The sequence below is a fragment of the Amblyraja radiata genome, chromosome 4 (assembly GCF_010909765.2).
Source record: "Amblyraja radiata isolate CabotCenter1 chromosome 4, sAmbRad1.1.pri, whole genome shotgun sequence".
Taxonomy (NCBI): Eukaryota; Metazoa; Chordata; class Chondrichthyes; order Rajiformes; family Rajidae; genus Amblyraja; species Amblyraja radiata.
In genome coordinates, this window is record NC_045959.1 from 46,791,186 (window position 1) to 46,811,953 (window position 20,768).

The following is a 20,768-nucleotide window of genomic DNA, read 5'->3' on the forward strand; positions in this document are numbered from 1 at the left end:
AGTCACAAGCTTATTGTTCATGGGGGAGTTGAAATCAATGGCATAATCATTATTCTCCACTTCTAATTGCCATTGAACTTTGGAGACGAGTGAGAATGAACCCCATTGTTGAGTCTGGACTCGTATATAAGCCAAACAAAATGAGGACCACGGATTTCTATCCCTAAATGTCACCTCATCACATCCATTATGATACATCACAACCAATTCATTGTTTTGGAAGGTAGGCACAAAATGCTGGAGTAACTCACCAGGACAGGCAGCATCTCTGCAGAGAAGAACAGGTGACTATCAATTGCTCTGCCAAGGACAAGAAGGCTCTGCAGAGAGTAGTGCGTTCGGCCGAACGCACTATGGGAACTTCACTTGCCCCCCTGCAGGAACTATACATCAGGAGGTGCAACTCCAGAGCCAACAATATCATGAGAGACCCCTTCCACCCCTGCAACGGACTGTTCCAGCTGCTACGGTCAGGCAAACGCCTCCATTGCCATGCGGTGAGAACAGAGAGGTTGAGAAGGAGTTTCTTCCCAGAGGCCATTCGGACTGTAAACACCTATCTCACCAGGGACTAACTCTACTGAACGTTTTTCCTTCCATTATTTATTATGTAAAGGTATATGTGTGTTGTGATTGTGTTTATAGTTTGTTTGGTTGTTTGGTTGTTTGTCTTTTTGCACAAAAGTCCGCGAGCATTGCCACTTTCATTTCACTGCACATCTCGTATGTGTATGTGACAAATAAACTTGACTTGACTTGACGTTTCGGGTCGAGACCCTTGTTCAGACTGATGTCAGGGGAGTAGGTGTACAGAGATAAAATGTAGTCGGAGACAGTAAGACTGGGAGGGGGAGGGGGTGGAGAGAGGGGGAAAGCAAGGGCTACTTGAAGTTAATGTTCATACTGCTGGGTGCAAGTTACCCAAGCGAAATATGAGGTGCTGTTCCTCCAATTTGTGCCGGGCCTCACTCTGACGATGGAGGAGGCCCAGGACAGAAAGTTCAGTGTGAGAATGGGAGGGGGAGTTAAAGTGTTGAGCAACTGGGAGATTTGGAAGTGTGCACAAATGTTATTAAGCAAGCAAGTAGCCTATTTATACAAAGAGAAATTTTATGCACTTTCATGCAAAATATGAGCGCATTAATAGGCCACCAGAAGTAGATGAGAAATATGCCTTGTTGTTATACCTTGATATATTCAAAGCAGAGATCGATGAATTTTTAGATATTAAGGAAACCAGGGAATTTGAGGTTAGTGCCGAAATCTGTCTCTGGGATAAAAGATCAGCCATGAGTTTATTGAATGGCGGAGCAGACACGAGAGTCCAAATGACCTTTGCCTACGTCAGATTCTAAATGACATTGACTGTTGAAGACATGTTGGGTAGGGTAGCATTGGGGTAAAGCTTTGAAACAAATATCAAAAGGCTTGCTCTGTTGCACTGTTAGTATAGTTTTGAATTCCAGTTAAGAATTTAAATTCAAATAGTTAAATGTCTGGAATTAATATGCTATCATTTGCAACATTGACCACGACTTCCCAGATTATTGTAAAAACGCACCTTGTTTATTCATGCCCAATTCTGAGAAGGAAATCACTCTTTGTTACCAGTATGACCTAGGAGTGCCTTCAGACCTACTGTAAGATTCATTCTTAAATGCATTCCAAGGATGACATAATGCCAATGCTACCTATCATGCATACACCTCGTGAGGAAATAAATATTTAAAAATGTGAAGCATTGAACAGGAGTCTAGTTTACACACTTAGGTCAATGTTAAAGACCCCATGCCGGCATTCTGAAAGAAAGCAAAGGAGTTAACTAACCCTGGAGTACCTGACAAAATGTATCGTAGTCGACCATGTAAACATTGGATAATTTGCACATTTTTTGCTCTCACAGCATAGCTAGCTTATATTATTTCCCAGTTAAAAGTACTTGGAAATGTTTGCATGTCAAATGTCCTACGAATGATACAGTGGTGGTGAAATATATATTTGCTGGTTGGAAGAACAATTGCAAATGGGGCAATCAGGGTTAATGTTCAATTCACTTTGGTAAAAGTACATTGTCCAAGGTTAGGTAACCCCAAAAGGACATAAAGTGCTGGAGTAACTCAGCAGGTCAGGCAGCACTCTGGAGAACATAGATAGGTGACGTTTCAGGTTGGGACCCTTCTTCAGACTCATATAAAAAGCAGTTAAGATAAAATATAGGAAGTAGTTACGCAAACAACAAAGGTGAAAGTTAGGACAATTTCTATAGTAAGAAAGCAAATCAAGAGAAATGCTAACAGACTCTAAATGGAGAGTTTTGATAGAATAGAGAAAAAAAATCCCTTGGTTTGGAAATTGATGAGGATAACACATCATTTAAAACAACTATTTTAAGAGGAAGTTAGAAGCAGTATTTATGCAGGAGATTGTTGGGCATATAATACCTTGCCACAAGCAGCAATTGAAGGGGGTGTGTTGAACTTTGCATTGAATAGTTAATGCCCATTGATTAGCACTCGACAATAATATTAATTTTAGATTACACTTGGGACAAATTGTTTCCTCTGGGGTGTTCATATTTTTTAATTAAATTAAGTTCCAACTTTGAGCAAATTAGGTAAAATAACCTTCTGAAAGGAAAACAGTTCACATTAGTTCAGTCAATAAAGCATTCTGAGTAAGGAATCAAACAGTTACACAATAATTGATCATTAAAGCTTCTATATTTAAACTCTATCAGAAGCATGCAAATGCAGATTCCCATCTGCTGAATGTTTATGTAGGTGAGCAGGGAGACAATTGGCCCCACATAATTATAGAAAGGCTTGCTTTCCAAACAATGCTTCAAATAGCCAATCCTCCTCTTTGTGGTTGACAACTCAAACAGAGCTGGTGGGAGAAAACAAACACAGGATGTTGAAGAAGAATAGCCATAATAGATTTATTAACAGCCAATTAGTCAGTAATTGGGTATGGGCAATTCTACTAAATAACTCCCAGAAAGGCTTTTGTCTCTAATGAAATTAACTATATAATTTCAGGCTTTGCTTCTGTTTGTGCACAAAAGCACGCCTACTCTGATTTTTTTGTGTTCAATTATAGTCTTCTGTGGTAGTTCAGATCAACTGAATACTTATTGCCTAGCTCCTAGCGTGGTTTTCATTCTTTTTACTGTCAAACCAGCTCTTAACAAATCGACACCAAAGTGTCTGCGGGTCACTCATTCGTGAAATGCTGCAGCTGTAAATCACCTCTGGCTGTGACAAATTGGCAAAACCATCATATTAGAGGGGGTTTCATGAGTTGTCTTGAAGCAGATTAAACAAACAACTTAAAAAGTTCCTGAACTGTGTCTTTAACTGGTGGCTAATGTTTTAAAACATTGAATTCACAGCCCTCCTGTGAGGCCACTTTGACTTTCTTTCTCTCTTATCTGAAGTTTTGACCTCTAGGAAGAAGGAGAAGGTGACGGGGTCAAAGTCTTTTCCTCCTTGGCCTTCACTGCTTGCTGGGAGAGGTTTGATTGCAGAATAGATGTCTTAGAACTGAGGTTGAGGGTCAGCCTTTTAATTCTGTTAAAGAACAGCTGGTTTTAGTTTATTTGCAATCCTTTCCCTTTACCTATGAATCTGGGGATATGAAAAATGTTTCCTGAAGAAACTCATAAAGTAAAAATTATCAAGGGTGAAAAGTTTTATTTTGTGTGTTTTGAGAGGCTCACAAAATGTTTCTTTGCCCAACTAAGGTAACACTGTTTACTGAAGGATTCACTGGGGCAGTTCCTGATGAACCACAAACTCTTGATACATTCCTGCCTCTCTCTTCCTACTTTGCCTCTAATAAAATGACAGCCGTCTAAAAGACCCCTAGTCTGAAGATGGGTCTCGACCTGAAACGTCACCCATTCCTTCTCTCCCGAGATGCTGCCTGTCCGGCTGATTTACTCCAGCTTTTTGTGTCTATCTTTGGTTTAAACCAGCATCTGCAGTTCCTTCTTACACATTTATACACATATTTCATATTATTCCCAGTGACAAACTTACAGAATTTGTGTGGCATACTTTATCCGCAATATATTGGACAATGTTTAATAGTAAAGAGTTTAACAAAACATGAACATTGAATGTCTACTGTATGTCAAACAGGTTGCAGATTTTCTTGTCTACTTGCCATTTAGATTTAAGCCTGAGGCAATATTGGTGTGTGGCTCAACAGCAACCAGGGGTCATAATTTCATTTGGAGTTGGCATCAGATTTAATTTTTCTATCATGCAGTATCCAATAGCAGCAAGTCTTTGTTTCGTTGCACTAAAAATTAATCACAGCAATTTGAATAAATATGAAATGTAAATAAAATTGGAACAAAGAAAGGGCAAGTAATGTATTTAATTTGAAAATATATGCAAACAATTATTTTATGGTAGTGGGTCAAGCCAAACTGATGTGTCTCAATCACTAAAGTTTGAGTAAAGGGCCTGTCCCACCGCGCGGTGATGCCTGTTTGGTCGTGAGTAGTCGCCCAAAGAGTCGTACCTTTTTCTGGTCGCCGCTGGATTTTCAACATTTTGACATTTTTCGGTGACCTGCTGCGACTATGACGGGTGCCGGCATGTCGCCGAAAAAAATCGCGTAAGTGGGACAGGCCCTTAAGGCTTTGACTTTTGCACATGTCTATCGAACATAGATGTCTGAAACATATTGAATGACTTACTTGAAGCTGCCGCCACGCTTCCCTGCTAAACTTCATGTTTAGTCCAATAGTGCGGCCTAGTCTTTCTGGTAGCAAACTGGGAAATGGTCTTTCCAATCATACCAGAACCCCAGAAGGGAAGCACGGTGGCGCAGCGGAAGAGTTGCTGCCTTACAGCGCCAGAGACAATAGACAATAGACAATAGGTGCAGGAGTAGGCCATTCGGTCCTTCGAGCCAGCACCGCCATTCAATGTGATCATAGCTGATCATATTGACTGACCGGGTTCGATCCTGACAATGGGTGCTGCCTGTACGGAATTTGTACGTTCTCCCCTTGACCTGCGTGGTTTTTCTCTGGAATCTCCTGTTTCCTCCCACACTCCAAAGACGTACAGGTTTGTAGGTTTATTGGCTTGGTAAAATGTAAATTGTCCCTAGTGTGTGTAGGATAATGAGAGTGTGCAGGGATCGCTGGTTGGCGCAGACCCGGTGGGCCGAAGGGCATGTTACCATGCAGTATCTCTAAACTGACCTAAAGATAGACACAAAACGGGCCAGGCAGCATCTCTGGAGAGAAGGAATTGGTGATATTTTGGGTCGAGACGCTTCACCTTCCCCTCAGCCAACATTGAACCATTCTACATTTCCTCGTCATTGTCTACTTTAATCTGTCATTTTCACGCCTTAGATTCTCTTTGTACCCATCCATATCTCCAGTTTCCCTCTCACCTGACTCTCAGTCTGAAGAAGGGTCTCGACCCGAAACGTCACCCATTCCTTCTCTCTAGAGATGCTGCCTGCCCACTGATTTACTCCAGCATTTTGTGTCCATCTTCGGTGTAAACCAACATCAGCAGTTCCTTCCGAAACTACACTAAAGACAGACGCAAAAGGCTGGAATAACTCAGCGGGTTAAGCAGCATCTCTGGAGTAAAGGAATAGATTACATTTCGGGTCGAGACCCTTCTTCAGACTCTTACTAAACCCCATTAATATCAATTGTGACACCAGGAATGAGCATAATGAGGTAAATAAAATATCTTTTATCAAAAGTACCTTACTTTAATTTAATTATTTCTAATTAGTGTTGTGTCTAGTGTTGTGCCAAATGCCTCCATTACTACCTTGTCCACCTGACTTGCCACTTTCAAAAGAAAGATACAAGATTCCCAGATCTCTCTGTTCTGCAATACTCTCCAGGACTCTACCATTTACTATTTAAGTCCTGTCCTGGTTTGACATTCCAACGTGCAACACCTCACACTTGTCAGAATGAAATCCCGCTCACCATCCCTTGGCCCACCTTCCCAACTGATCTAGTTACTCTTATAAACATATATAATTCCTCACTGTTTAATAAATCACCAATTTTGAATCCAATTGGCTTGGGTTCCATGTGATCTACCCTACCCTGTGGGACATTGTCAAAGACCTTAGACATTAGATGTACAGTGTGGAAACAGGCCTGTTGGCTCACCAAACCCATGAGACCACCAAACACCCCGTACACCAGCATCATCCTACACACTAGGGACAATTTACAATTTACAGAAGCCAATTAACCTGAAAACTTGTACGTCTTTGGAGTGTGGTAGGAAACCAGAGCACCCGGCGAAAACTCACGCAGGTCAGGGGGAGAACATACAAACTCCGTACAGACAACACCCATAGCCAGGATTGAACCCAGGTCTCTGGCACTGTAAGGAAGCAACTTTACTGCTGTGCCACTTTGTGGTGCTGAAAGGCCTTGCTAAAGTCCATTTGAAAATGTCCACTGTCTAGCATCCATCAATTCCCTTGGTGATCTGTTCAAAAAACGCTCTCAGATTTGTGAGACACGATTTTTCAATGTACAAAGTCATGCTAACTATCCATATGCCCTTTAGATCCTGCCCCTGAGAATTCCCTCACATAACCTTCCCACCAGGGATATCATGCTCCACCGGCCTGTAGATTCCTGGCTTATCCTTGCTGGTCTTCTTAGATAAAGGTGCTACATTAGCCAGACGTCAAACCTCCAGAATTTCACCTGTGGCTGAAGATGATGCAAATATCTCCACAGGAACCTTTGCAATTTTCTCCTTGTTTCCGACAAAGTTCATGGATGAACTTGGCGAGGGACTTATCCACCTTAATCATCTTAAAGAGCCTTAAGATTCCTATTAACTCCTAATTCCAGTAATTCCAGGTTAGGATGGTCCTAACTTGGAAGGCAACTTCTGGGTGATGGTGTTCCTATTCTTTTGCTGCCCTCATCCTTGTAGCTGGTAGAGGTTATGGGTTTGGAAGGTTCTATCCAAGACAACTTGGTGACTTTCTGTAGTGCATCCTGTATATGGTACAAACTGCTGCTACCCCATGTCGGTGGTGGAGTGAGAGAATCATTGTGGACGGGATACATATGAAGTAGGCTTCTCTGTCCTTATTATGAATATAGACATAAAATGCTGGAGCTTACTCAGTGAGACAGGCAGCATCCCTGGAGAGAAGCAATGGGTGCATTTGGTTGAAGACCCTTCTTGGAGTCAGGGGAGAGGGAAACTAGAGATAGGGAAGGATAAGGTGTGAAAACAACAGATCAAAGCAGATGGTGATCAAGGAAATATAGAAGAATTCATTCAGCGGGTGAGGCAGCATCTCTGTAGAGAAGGAATGGGTGACATTTCGGGTCGAGACCCTTCTTCAGACTGATGTCAGGGGAGGGGGCGGGGCAATGAAAGAATGTAGTCGGAGACAGTAAGACTAGTGGGAAAATGGGGAAGGGGAAGGGGATGGAGAGAGAAAGCAAGGGCTATCTGAAGTTAGAGAAGTCAATGTTCATACCGCTGGGGTGTAAATTACCCAAGCGAAATATGAGGTGCTGTTCCTCCAATTTGCGCTGGGCCTCACTCTGTCAATATAGGAGGCCCAGGACAACAGGGTGAGATTGGGAATGGGAGGGGGAGTTGAAGCGCTGAGCCACCGGGTGATCAGGTAGGTTAAGACGGACTGAGCGGAGGTGTTCAGTGAAACGATCGCCGAGCCTGCGCTTGGTCTCGCCGATGTAGAGAGGTTGACACCTGGAACAGCGGATACATTAGATGAGGTTGGAGGAGGTGCAAGTGAACCTCTGCCTCACCTGGAAGACTGTTTGGGTCCTTGGATGGAGTCAAGGGGGGAGGTAAAGGGACAGGTGTTGCATCTCCTGTGGTTGCAGGGGAGAGTACCTGGGGAGGGGGTGGTTTGTGTGGGAAGGGACGAGTTAACCAGGGAGTTTTGGAGGGAACGGTTTTTATTGACATCTGGAACAGTGGATATAGTTTTATTGACACCTGCAACAGCGGATACAGTTTTATTGTCACTGAACACCTCCGCTCAGTCAGTCTTAACCAACCTGATCTCCCCGAAAGCTGGATTTTCTCCTGCTGGATATCCTCATTACCTAACCCTTTTGCGGTAGTTACTTGCCCCCTCCTTGCCCAGGCCTGGAAATTGTCCAGTTCCTGCTGCATGTGGATATGGACCACTTCATTATCTGAAAAGTCGTAAATGGTTCTGTACATTGTGCCATCATCAGTGAACATCCCTACTGCTTATCATATTACCGAAGGAAGATCATTGATGAAGCAATGGAGATGGTCGCCCCAGGACACTTACGGAGAAACTCCCGCAGTGATGTCCTATGGCTGAGAAGATTGGCCATCAAACATCACAACCATCTTCCTCTGTGTTGGGTATGATACAAAACAGCAAAGGGGTTTCTCTGTCTCATTGACAAGTTTGTATATCAAAGGGCTCCTTGATTTAAGATGATCACAATACAAGACACTGCAGATGCTGGAATCTTGAGGAAAAAATAAACTGCTGAAACAAAGATCCTGACCCAAAGACCCAACATAAAAGCTGGAGTAACTCAGCAGGACAGGCAGCATCTCTGGAAAGGAATGGGTGACGTTTCGGGCCGAGACCCATCCATTTCCTTCCACCGATGCTGAGTTCCTCTCGCAGTTGTTTTTTTTTTTGCTCAATAAAAGGATGCCTTGATTTCAAGGGTAGTTATATACTCTAATGTATCCAAAAAGGAACTGCCTACTGTTTTTTCATCCAAATGGAAATATTTGCTGCTCCTTTTCAGTTCATTCATACATGATTTAATTAGACAAAACACTGAAAGACTTGGTCAGAAATCCAGTATATGTACAAATTTATCACAAATGGATTTGTTTTTAAAATAATATCTAATTTATATAGCTTATTAAAATCATTTTTTTTTCAGGAATGTGATCAAGTTCACATTGATGATGTATCATCAGATGATAATGGACAGGATTTGAGGTATGTTACTTAACTAAAAATAAATTATTCGATACGATGTATGAGACGTATAAAATGTACTAGACCAAGTGCAGACCCGCTGGGTCTGTTCCTCCCAACGCGCGGTGGGGGGGGGGGGGGGGGTGCTGCGGCTTCATACGCTCACTAACCACCTGAGGGGGGGAGGGGTGAGGGGGGGAGGGGGAGAGAGGGGGGAGGGAGGAGGAGATGGGAAGAGGGGAGGGAGGAGGGGGGAGTGGGGGAAAGGCATGGGATGGAAGGGCGGGAGGGGGAGAGAGAGATTAGAGGGGAGAGAGAGTAGAGGGGAGAGAGGGTGAGGGAGGGGGAGAGAGAGGAGGGGGTGAGTGAGGGGACAGAGGAGAGGGGAGGGGGAGAGTTGGAAGGGGGAGAGAAAAGGAGGGAGAGAGGTGGAGAGGGAGAGGTGGAGGGGGGAGAGAAGAGGAGAGAGGAGAGGAGGGGGAGAGGTGGAGGGGAGGGTGGAGAGGGCGGAGGAGAGGTGATAGTGGAGAGGGGGAGGAGAATAAGAGGTGGAGGGAGTGGAGGGGGTAGAGGGGAGGGGGGACAGGGAGGAGGAGGGAGAGAGGAGGGAGGAGAGGGGTTGGTAGTGGGGGAGAGGGGAGAGGGGGAGAGAGAGGAGGGGGAGAGAGGAGGGGGAGAGAGAGAAGGAGGGAGAGAGACGGTGGGAAAGAGAAGTGGGGAGAGAGAAGGGGAGAGAGAAGGGGGAGAGGGAGAAAAGCAGGGGGTGGAAGGGAGGGGAGGAGAGAGAGAGTAGAGGGGAGAGAGAGAGAGAGTAGAGGGGAGAGGGGGAGGGAGGGAGGGGGGGAGAGAGGAGAGGGTGAGTGAGGGGGAGGGAGGAGGGGATGGAGAGAGAAGAGGGGGAGTTGGAGGGGGGAGAGAAGAGTAGGGGAAGTGGAGGGGGGAGAGAAGAGGAGGGGAGAAGAGGAGGGGGGGAGAAGAGGAGGGGAAGGAGGAGAGGGGAGGGTGGAGAGGGGGAAGGGGGGGAGAGGAAGTGGAGGGGAGGAGCGAGTAGAGGGGAGAGAGGAGGTGGGGAGAGAGGAGGTGGGAGAGATGAGGGGAGAGAGAGGAGGGGAGTGGGGAGAGAGGGGGGGAGGTGGGTAGAGGGGAGGGGAAAGGGGGTTTGGAGGAGGGTAGAAGGGGTTGGAGGAAGGGAGAGGGTGTTGGAGGAGGGGAGAGAGGTTGGAGGGGGGTGGAGGGAGAAGGGAGCTGGAGGAGGGGAGAAGGAGGGTGGAGGAGGGGAGGGGCGGGGGGCAGAGGGAGAGAGGGGGCAGAGGGGGGAGAGGGGAAGGGAAGAGAGAGTGGGGAGGGGGAAGAGGGGGGGAAGGGAGGGGAGGGAGGAGGAGGGAAGAGGGGGAGAGGGGGGAAGGGGGAGGGGAGAAGGTCCCGTCCATTCAACACACGGTTGTGGGGGGGGGAGGCGGTTGCGGCGTCACACACACGCTAACCAACAATCCCCCCTCCCACACACACACTAACCACCCCCCAACAAACACACTAACCACCCCTCCCCAACACACACACACACACACACACACACACACACACACACACACACACACACACACACACACACACACACACACACACACACACACACACACACACACACACACACACACACACACACACACACACACTAACCACCCCCCTTGATATTATATTAATACTATTCAATGGCTCCTTTTACCCCAAAGGGGGAGGGAATGTGAGAGTGGCGGGGGAGGGGTGGAGAGAGTGGGTGGAGAGAGGGGTAGGGGGAAGGGAGAGGGGAGAGAGGGGGGGGAGGGGGGAGAGAAGGGGACGAGTGGGGAGGGATGGGAGAAGCATAGGGGGAGGGGTGGAAGGGGAGAGAGGGATGGGGGAGAGAGGGGGGAGGGAGGAGGAGGAGGGGAGAGGGGGAGATGGGGAGAGGGGGCGATGGAGAGGAGTGATGAGAGAGGGGTGGAGAGGGGTGAGGGGAATTGGGAATGGGGAGAGAGGGGTGAGGAGAGAGGGGAGAGAGGGGTGAGGGGTGAGGAGAGGGTTGAGGAGAGAGGGGTGAGGAGAGAGGGGGAGGGAGGAGTGAGGTGAGGGGAGAGGGGTGAGGAGAGTGGGGTGAGGGGAATAGGGAGAGAGGGGGGAGGAGAGAGTGGTGAGCAGAGAGGGGTGAGGAGAGAGGGGGGAGGGGGGAGAGGGAGGGAGCAGGAGGGGCGAGGGGTAAATGGGGAGAGAGTGGGGAGGGGGAGGAGATGGGAGGGAAGGGGAAGGGGGAAGGGGGAAAGGAGAGAGGAGGATGAGGATGGGGAAGGGGAGGAGAGCGGGGAGGGTGAAGGGGGAGAGGGGTAGATGGGGGAAGGATAGATGTGGGGAGGGGAGAGGAGGAGGAGAGAGGTGTGATGAGAGAGGGGTGAGGGGAGAGGGAGGAGGAAAGAGGGGTGAGGAAAGAGGGGAGAGGAATGAGGAGAGATGGGTGAGGGGAGGGGTGAGGGGAATAGGGAGAGAGGGGGTTGGAGAGACGGGCAAGGAGAGGGGGAGGAGAGAGGGTTCAGGTGAGTGGGGTGAGGAGAGAGGGGGAGTGAGGAGTGAGGGGTGAGGAGGGAGGAGTGAGGGGTGAGGAGAGAGGGGAGGGGGTGAGGAGAGAGGGGTGAGGAGAGGGGTGAGGAGCGAGGGGTGATGGGAGAGGGGTGAGGAGAGAGGGGGAGAGATGAGTGAGGAGAGAGGGGTGAGGGGAGAGTAGAGAGGGGTGAGGGGAATAGGGAATGGGGGAGAAAGGGGCGAGGAGAGAGGGGCGAGGAGAGATGTTGGAGGAGAGAGGGGTGAGGAGAGAAGGGTGATCACACGCTTCGACACAGGCGGCGGGGGGCGGGGCTGGGGCTGGAGCAAAGACATATGTAAATGGTTCTATTGCGATTGGCCACGTGTGAGGGATGTCATTGTGACATCACACATTGGAAGATGCTGCAACATCAGACGGGGGAGGGGGGGCTGGGGTTGGAGCAAAGGCAGATGTAAATGAGATCCATTGCGATTGGACATCTGAACATTGGGCATTGTGACATCACACGATAGAACGTTCGTCAACATTCTATGGGTTGGAAGCTGTTAGATTTTTTTTTACCATTTTGAAATTTTTTATGGTTTTTACCGAAAAAGCAGGGTTGAACCAAATTTTCTAATTTTACAAACATTAAGAGGAGGAGGAAAAACTCTACCGGAATATGTAAACATTTTGAAGGAGGAAATTCACAAAAGCCTAAAACGACTATTCGCAGAATAGAACCCGGACAAACCAACACGAGAGTTTTAAATATATTAAGATAAGATAAGATATTGCAGCAAATTGTGGATGCAGCCCAGAACATCACACAAACGAACCTCCCATCCATTAACTCCATTTATACCTAAGCTGCCTCGGCAAGGCCAGCAGCATAATCAAGGACGATTCGCACCCTGGCCACTCCCTCTTCACCCCTCTCCCATTGGGCAAAAGGTATAGAAGTGTGAAAAAGCACACCTCCAGATTCAGGGACAGTTTCATTCCAGCTGTTATCAAGTAACTGAATAATCCTACCACAACCAGAGAGCAGTCCTGAACTACTGTCTACCTCATTGGTGACCCATGGACCATCCTTGATCAGGCTTTGCTTGATTTACCTTGTACTTAACGTTATTCCCTTATCATGTATCTGTACACTGTAAATGGCTGAATTGTAATCATGTATTGTCTTTCCGCTGACTGAATAGCACGCAACAAAAGCTTTTCACTGTACCTCAGTACAGGTAACAATAAACTTAACTGTAACTGAGACATATAATCCAGTCTTTATTCTTTGCTGATAACTCTCATTTGCGTTCATTTCTACAGTACTTACAACTTTGCCACAGATGGCTTTCATGCTGCAGCGACAAGTGCAAATCTTTGTTTAGCAACCGGTGTGCGTGGAGGAGTTGATTGGATGCGGAAGCTAGCTTTTCGCTATCGGAGAGTAAAAGAAATATATAATACTTATAAAAATAACGTTGGAGGCAAGTATTCATATTTTTATCTCATGAAGTAATTTGCTAATCAGCAAGGGACTAATGGGTCTGTCCCACCTACGTGATTTTTTTCGGCGACTTGCCGGCACCCGTCATAGTGGCAGCAGGTCGCCGAAAATTTTCAACTAAATTTGCCAGCGAAAATTTCCAGCGGCGACCAGAACAAGGTACGACTCTTTGGGCGACTACTCATGACCATACAGGCTTCACCCCGTGACATGTCGCTAGGGTGTCGTCTTTATGGTCATGAGTAGTCTCCTCAGTCGCCCAAAGAGTCGTAGCGTCTTTCTGGTCGCCTCTGAATTTTCAACATGTTGACATTTTTCGGCGACTTGTAACGACCTATGACAGGTGCCGGCAGTCGCCGAAAAAGTTGCGTAAGTGGGAAAGGCCCATTAGTAATCTGAAAAGGTCAAATGGAACTTTTCTTCAGTCATTTGTAAATCATATTTTGATACCAAAGATAGACACAAACTGATGGAGTAACTCTGCGGGACAGGCAGCATCTCTGGAGAGAAGGAATGGATAATGTTTTGGTTCGAGACCCTTCTTCAGACTGTGGACCGTGGGTTTTGCCATCCAGAAAGCAGACCATTTATGCCTTCTCTGTATTTCCTATTGGCCAGTAACTCCTCTACCATGTAACCATGTTACTTCCAGCACTTAGTGTATGAAATGTTGCTGTGTCACCCTATCAAATCTACCCCTGGTGCAAAGCACTGCCATGTCATTGTTCCAACACTTTCCAAGCATTTCTCACCATGTAGGAGCTAATCTGTAAGGTAAAAGCTGGAGTAACATAACGGGACAGGCAGCATTTCTGGAGCGAAGGAATGGGTGAAGTTTCGTGTTGAGACCCTTCTTCAGACACTAAGTCTGTCAAGTCAAGGGTCTCAACCCGAAACGCCACCTGTCAGATGCTGCCTGTCCTGCTGAGTTTCTCCAGTTTTTTGTGTCTAGCTGGTTTAAACCAGCATCTGCAGTTTCTTCACACACATACTGTAAACTGTAAGGTAAATGGGAAACTATTCAGTTCATGAAGTTTCCCCTTCAGAAGCAAGATCAGTCCAATCTCAGTCATCAAGCTGCAGCACATGGGAAACTTTATGTCTGCGCACATCCTAGGAGGCACACATGTCTCATCCATTGAAGCCTGCAAGAGAATTTGCCTTACATTGATCAGATGCTAAACAAAGGTCCTAAACTGTACTGCAAAACGTCACCTCCCTCCACCACCCCAAAAATATAATCTGCAAGAAGGACTTGGAAAATATGAAACACTTCTCATATCTTGTGAGGCACTTCTCAATAAAGACAGACATCAATGTTGAAATTCACCACAATCTCTTGGGTACCAGCATAACCTTTGGCCATCTGAGGTGAAAAGTACTTTAGGATAATTTCAGAAGCAGAATCATCCACAAATCCTGGGGACTGCTTAAGGAGAAGAAAATGAAACTTTTTTCTGCTACAATAACTCACAAGAAATCAAATAAATTTCCTTGGTTACAGCATAATAATTGGGAAACAATTGATATTAAAATTTTGGAAAAACCCAACAACCCCCACAATCAAGATGTGGATTATGGAGATGTCGGAGACCTTACACTTGGAAAAGATTAGATATGTCTTAATTAACAAACCAGAATTATTTATTGGAATATGGTCTCCATTTATAGATTACTTGAATGGGTAGATCGGACCAGCACGGAGGCCGGACTGAAGCCTGAACCCAGGACTAGATGAATAGTTATGTTCTCTGACCTACAGACCTATCTCCCAAGTTGTATTATTGATAGTTTATTCTATTTTTCTAATTTCTTTCTTTCTTTCTTTCTTTTTTTCTATCTATAAATATAAATAAATAATTAGAGGCAATGTTAATAGGTAACCGATAAAGGAGGATCCCAGCTACTTTGGTAACTGGGTCCCTGGAAACCTGGATACTTAATATGTAACCGTTAAACAAAGTCTGTACTGGTTTGGTTTATGATATACAGATGCCTCTAATAAAAATGTATTTTAAAAAAAGAAAAGAAATACAAAATGTGTTTTTTTAAGTTTGATCTATAATTTTTCCTCTGCATAATCATGCTTGTGTGCATTTTAACACTAATTGGCATATTATCCTAATCCTCTTGTTTTTGTTAAAATAGTTCCAACCAGAAGCATGTACACGTTCATGCATCAAATCTGTCAGCCTTTGGAAAGACTTTGGAATAGACAAGTAAAATAACAGCAATATACATTGTAAATTGCTGAAAGTATAGACACCGATTCCCTTGCAAACTTAAATTTTGATCTTTTGGAAGTAACTAACAAGAGGTTTGATTCAACTGAGGTCATTAGGCAACTATAGAAATGTGCACGGCCATCTTGTTCTCCTGCGTGAATATGGATTTGTGACACTTGCATAAAGAAACCAGAATGAGAGCATAAATTTAAAAAAAATTACACTCAAAATAACTTTAATGCAATAGATAACTCATTGTGTAGGAAGGAACTGCAGATGCTGGTTTAAACTGAAGATAGACACAAAATGCTGGAGTAACTCAGCGGGACAGGCAACATCTCTGGAGAGAAGGAATGGGTGATGTTTTGGATCGAGACCCTTCTTCATATAAATATCATTGTTGTGTTTATTGGTTGTTATGTTAGAGTCACTGACCCTGCTGTTGAAAGATGTGCAATAAATAACTCTGAATATTAATGTTCTGAATCATAGGTCTCCTTGGCCCAACCAAAAGGGAATCTTGGTTGCAATTGCGAGCAGAAATTGAAGCCCTGACGGATTCATGGTTAACACTTGCACTGAAAGTGCTCACACTCATTCATTCAAGGTTGGCGTAGAAATTAATTTACAATTTCCAGTAAACTGAAGTAATTCAATTTGTAAAAAAAATATTCAGAAATGAAACACACAATTTACAAATTTACAGCCATAATCCTTCACATGATCTGGTGCAACCTCAGCTGTCCGCTCAAGTATGGAAGTAGCAACAAGAAGCCATCGTTTCAAAATATAGTGGAGAAATTAGGGAAGATCTTCTTGGGTTGATCAGTTTTGTAGCAACATAACCATCCTCTATGCATTGATAACCAGCTCCAGACTAAATGAAAGCTATTTACATCCTCTGTTCTCAAAATCTAACCTAGTTTCCCCTGTCCTCAGCTCATAAGGTTCATAAGATTCATTTATTGTCACATACAATAAGGTGTAGTGAAATTCAAGTTGCCATTGCAGCACATTAATAAGAATACAACATAACATTATAAAGAAATTCTATATCTTCAATAAAGATTGTGAAAATGTTGCTGGAACATCTTGCTGGATGTTCCCACTATATTTTGAAACCATGATTGCCACTAAAACCATTATTGTCACTAAAAAATATATAAAGTGCTGGAGTAAGTTAGCAGGTCAGGCAGCATCTCTGAAGAACATGGATAGGTGTCGTTTTGAAATGGTTCCAATTAAATATTAAACCTATGTCCTCTGGTTCTCTACTCTGGGCTACTCTACTAATGATTTTATATATAATGAAATATACAATAATCAATAATACATCATCAATAATACAAGGCAACCACACCATAATAATGCAAACCAAAGTAACATTTTGCCAGTGTTGTCAACCAATTATTAATGATGCTCAAAATATGTTGTCTTTCAGGTCAAACAGCATAAATATCCTAGTCACAACAACACAACTGATACCTGCTCTTGCCAAAGTCTTGTTATATGGATTAGGAATAGCTTTTCCAATCGAAAATATATACAGTGCGACAAAAATTGGTAAGTAATATCAAAATATTAATAGCAATTAGTTGTAGTGTTTTGCATTTCACCATCATCCGTTGCAAATATATGTAGCAATTATTGGGCTATATTTCATGTGTTTCCCCGCTGAAAATTATAAGCATATTAACGTTAATCCCTGGTTGCATTAGGTAAGCAGTTTCGAGTGCTGAGTATCAAAAATAAAGGGCATGCTTTTAGGAAATGGATGTGGCAAATTCTCAATTGGCAAGTTTTGGCAAAAGTGATTGCTCAAGGTTTGAATATATTCCAGGTGGAGTTTGGTGGATATTTGGACTATAAGGAAATCAAGAGGTTTTAGAAATCTGACCCCAAAACAGAGCTGCAATTGAGTTATCAATCATAATCAATTGAATAGCAGAAGTGACTTGATGGGTCAGGTGACTTAATCCGGCTCCTGTTCTCATTGCCTTTATATGGATAGAGTAAATTGCGGAGAAGTGGTATTAGGTATTAGATACATTCTAAGAAATAACATGTTCTGTTCACTGGACTGTCAAAGCTGCCACAGCCAGACATAAAAAGTTTTTATCCACGAGTAGTTGCTCTACTCAACAGCCAAAAATCTGTAGCCTCCCTTTGATCTGGTATTTTGTTGGTTCAATGGTGTTTTATCATTAATGTTTTATTATTATTAATGTTTAGCATTTTCTGAGTCATTCGTAACTGTTACTGTATGTCATGTTGTTACTTGTGGGCGGAGCACCAAGGCAAATTCCTTGTATGTGAATACTTAGGCAATAAACTTACTTAATTACTTACTTATGTTTATGTTGAGTTGAGGTTATTTGAAGCTTTTAATTTAGGTTGTGTTAGTGCATTTTATGTCGCAATCTACTTATATATTTTATATATGTTTTGTTTAACAAAGTTTGACCACTCTCTATACTTAGTTACATTACTCTCATTTCCCAATCAAAAAACCCTGACTGGGAACATTTGTTTATCATTGTTTCCATTTTTCTGCCAATTCACTGAGTTATTCCAGCTTTTTGTGTCTATCTTCGACTTTTAAATTATGAAATTGTACTAACCTTAATTAGTTTCTCTGACAACTTGTTCCATATGCCCACCAGCATCTGTGAAGGCATTGTTGTTCAGGTCCCTATAAAATCTTACCCTCTCTCTCACTTTAAATCTATGCCCTCCAGTGCTTCATTCCCCAATCCTTTCCCCCTCTCTGTTATGCTGATAAATTACTTCTGCATGTTCTGCACTTACCCTGATGGGAATGGCACAGCTGATTTATGGAATCAAACCATACAAAAAAAATCCTGGGCAAAAAATCTGTACCATTTCACTCAACCCCATACCACATTAAAGCCCCAGTCTCTGAAGCTACTACTTCAAAGAAAAAGATTTATGTGGAATCAATGATGAAATTATTTTAAACAAATATTTTTGTTTATTTCACTTGAGGAAAGGAAAGCAGTTTTGAACGAATAATTCAAAGGTTTGGAAGAAAAGTGGTGTATGTTGTTGTGGGAGATGGTGTAGAAGAAGAACAAGCATCTAAGAAGGTAAATGTTTTAAAGATTTTAATGCTTTCTTTAATACACAGTTTCTGAAGCGCAGCCCATTAACTAAAAGAAATTGTTTCCAAATGAGTAGTCAATAGACAATAGGTGCAGGAGTAGGCCATTCAGCCCTTCGAGCCAACACCGCCATTCAATGTGATCATGGATGATCATCCCCAATCAGTACCCCGTTCCTGCCTTCTCCCCATATCCCCTGACTCCTCTATCTTTAAGAGCCATATCTAGCTCTAGTGTGTCACAGTTAGCAAGGCTATTTGGTAGGAAGATTAATTCGGATTGAACAACAGCAAAATTGCAGGTAGCACCTGTGAATAAAATGTTTGCATTATAAATACGAGCATGCTTGCAACTACGAACTTCCCCTTAGATTGTGCTATTGAGGAATGCTATTAAATAAATGGGAGGGATATGATTAATAAACTGAGGAGGTTTGTTGGCACAATGTTTATTTATTACGATATTACAAAATAAATTGTAATTTACCAACTACGTGAAACGACAACATTGTAATCTGAGACAAAGTCACAAGAAACAAGGATAGGATGGAAAAATTAGTAGACTGATGGAACCACCAAGTAGTTCAGTGTAGAAAAATGTTAGATAGTTAGCAAAGTACATATTGAATAATTGCATTAAAAGACATGAAGATTTGGTTTTGCAGCTACACAGCCAATTAGGAGTATATAGGCAAATACTTAAGGCCAAAGAAAAATAAATAAAAACAAACATTAATTTTACATCTAAATGCATGAAGTTGTTTCAGCTAGTAAAATGAATTGGTGCAAGACCTTTAGCTAGGCCTTGGCTGGACTCTTGTGTACAGTATTGCATGGTGACAAAGATGGTTCACGAAGGCAGGGCCACAGACACAGTCTATGTGGAAGATAAACACAACCTGCCAGAGTAACTCAGCGGGTCAGGCAACCTCTTTGGAGAAAAAGGACGAATGACATTTCGGGTCGACACCTGGGTCCCGACCCAAAACGTCACCCATGGTTTTTCTCCAGAGATGCTGCCTGACCCACTGAGTTACTCCAGCATTTTGTGTCTATCTTTGGTGTAAACCAATATCAGTAAGTTAGTTAGTTTAGTTTATTGTCACATGTACCGAGGTACAGTGAAAAGATTTTGTTGCCTGCCAGTCAGTGGAAAGACAATACATGATTATAATCGAGCTATCCTCAGTGTACAGATAGATGCATGATACTGGAATAACGTTTAGTGCAAGATAAAGTCCGATCATGGATAGTCTGAGGGTCTCCAATGGGGGTAGATAGTAGTTCAGGACTGATCTCTAGTTGTGGTAGGATGGTTCAGTTGCCCAATAACAGTTGGGAAGAAACTGCCCCTAAATCTGGAGGTGTCCTTTTGCCCGATGCGAAAGGGGAGAAGAGGGAGTGGCCAGGGTGCGACTCATCCTTGATTATGCTGCTGGCCTTGCTGAAGCAGCATGTGGTATAAATTGAGTCAATGGAAGGGAGGTTGGTTTGTGTAATGGTCTGGGTTGCGTCCACAATTCTCTGCAATTTCTTGAGGTCTTGGATGGAGCTGTTCCCAAACCAAGCTGTGATGCATCCCAATAAAATGCTTACTATGGCACATCTGTAGAAGTTGGTGAGAGTTGCTGGGGACCTTCCAAACTTCCTAAGACTTCTAAGGAAGTAGAGGTGTTAGTGTGCTTTCTTGGCCATTGCTTCAATATGTGTGGTCTAGCAGAAGTTATTGGTGATATCTACTACTAGTATTTTGAAGATTTCATCCATCTCTACTTTGGCACCATCAATGCAGACTAGGGTATGTGTACTGCTTTGCTTTCTGAAGTCGATCACTATCTTCAGTTCTTTGTTTCCACATAGTCTAGGTGGATTTCAGTAAGGGCTTTGTTAAAATTCTGCACAATAGTTGCTCTATAAGATTAGATCACATGTGATCCAGGGAGAGCTAGCTAACTGGATACTGAATTGGCTTCATGGTAAGAAGCAGAGGATGGTGATGGTAGGTTGTTTTTCAGACAGGAGGCCTGTGATTGGTGGTGTGCCTCGGGGCATGGTGCTGGATCCATTGCAGTAAGGAATTTGAATCAATAATTTGGATGAGAATGTAGTCTCATTGTAATTTTGAAGATGGCAGTAAAATAAAATATATCATAGACAATGAGGATGGTTATCAAGACTTACAGTGGGATCATGTGGGCCGAGGAATGGCAAATGGAGTTTAATTCAATTAAATGTGAGGTGCTGCATTTTAGGAAGTCAAACCAAAGCAGGATGTTCAAAGTGAAGGGTCGGGCTCTAGGGAGTGTTATAGAGCAGAGAGATAGGAGCTGGGAAATAGGGCTACAAGTATTTAGCTCCCTATTATGTAATAGTTGT

At 43.8% G+C, this 20,768-nt stretch overlaps 1 protein-coding gene and 1 long non-coding RNA gene across 19 annotated transcripts in view; one reads left to right on the top strand and one right to left on the bottom strand.

Annotated features, from left to right (window-relative positions):
- Nucleotides 1-20,768, top strand: part of eya1 (EYA transcriptional coactivator and phosphatase 1) — a 155,925-nt gene that overhangs the window by 125,749 nt on the left and 9,408 nt on the right. For 15 of the 18 annotated variants that reach the window (XM_033019313.1, XM_033019311.1, XM_033019314.1 and 12 more), the window contains 5 exons: nt 8,945-9,003; nt 12,866-13,026; nt 15,764-15,878; nt 16,713-16,834; nt 18,278-18,378. In XM_033019313.1, coding sequence (XP_032875204.1) covers nt 8,945-9,003; nt 12,866-13,026; nt 15,764-15,878; nt 16,713-16,834; nt 18,278-18,378 — 558 coding nt within the window. The remainder of the gene's footprint in view (nt 1-8,944; nt 9,004-12,865; nt 13,027-15,763; nt 15,879-16,712; nt 16,835-18,277; nt 18,379-20,768) is intronic. The other 3 variants (XR_004411703.1, XR_004411704.1, XM_033019327.1) reach the window with 2 other exon arrangements.
- LOC116972045 lies at nt 5,638-19,294 on the bottom strand. The gene is made up of 3 exons (XR_004411705.1): nt 19,185-19,294; nt 8,830-8,835; nt 5,638-5,664 (listed from the first exon to the last, which is right to left on the bottom strand). It is a non-coding gene; the product is annotated as an uncharacterized LOC116972045 (long non-coding RNA).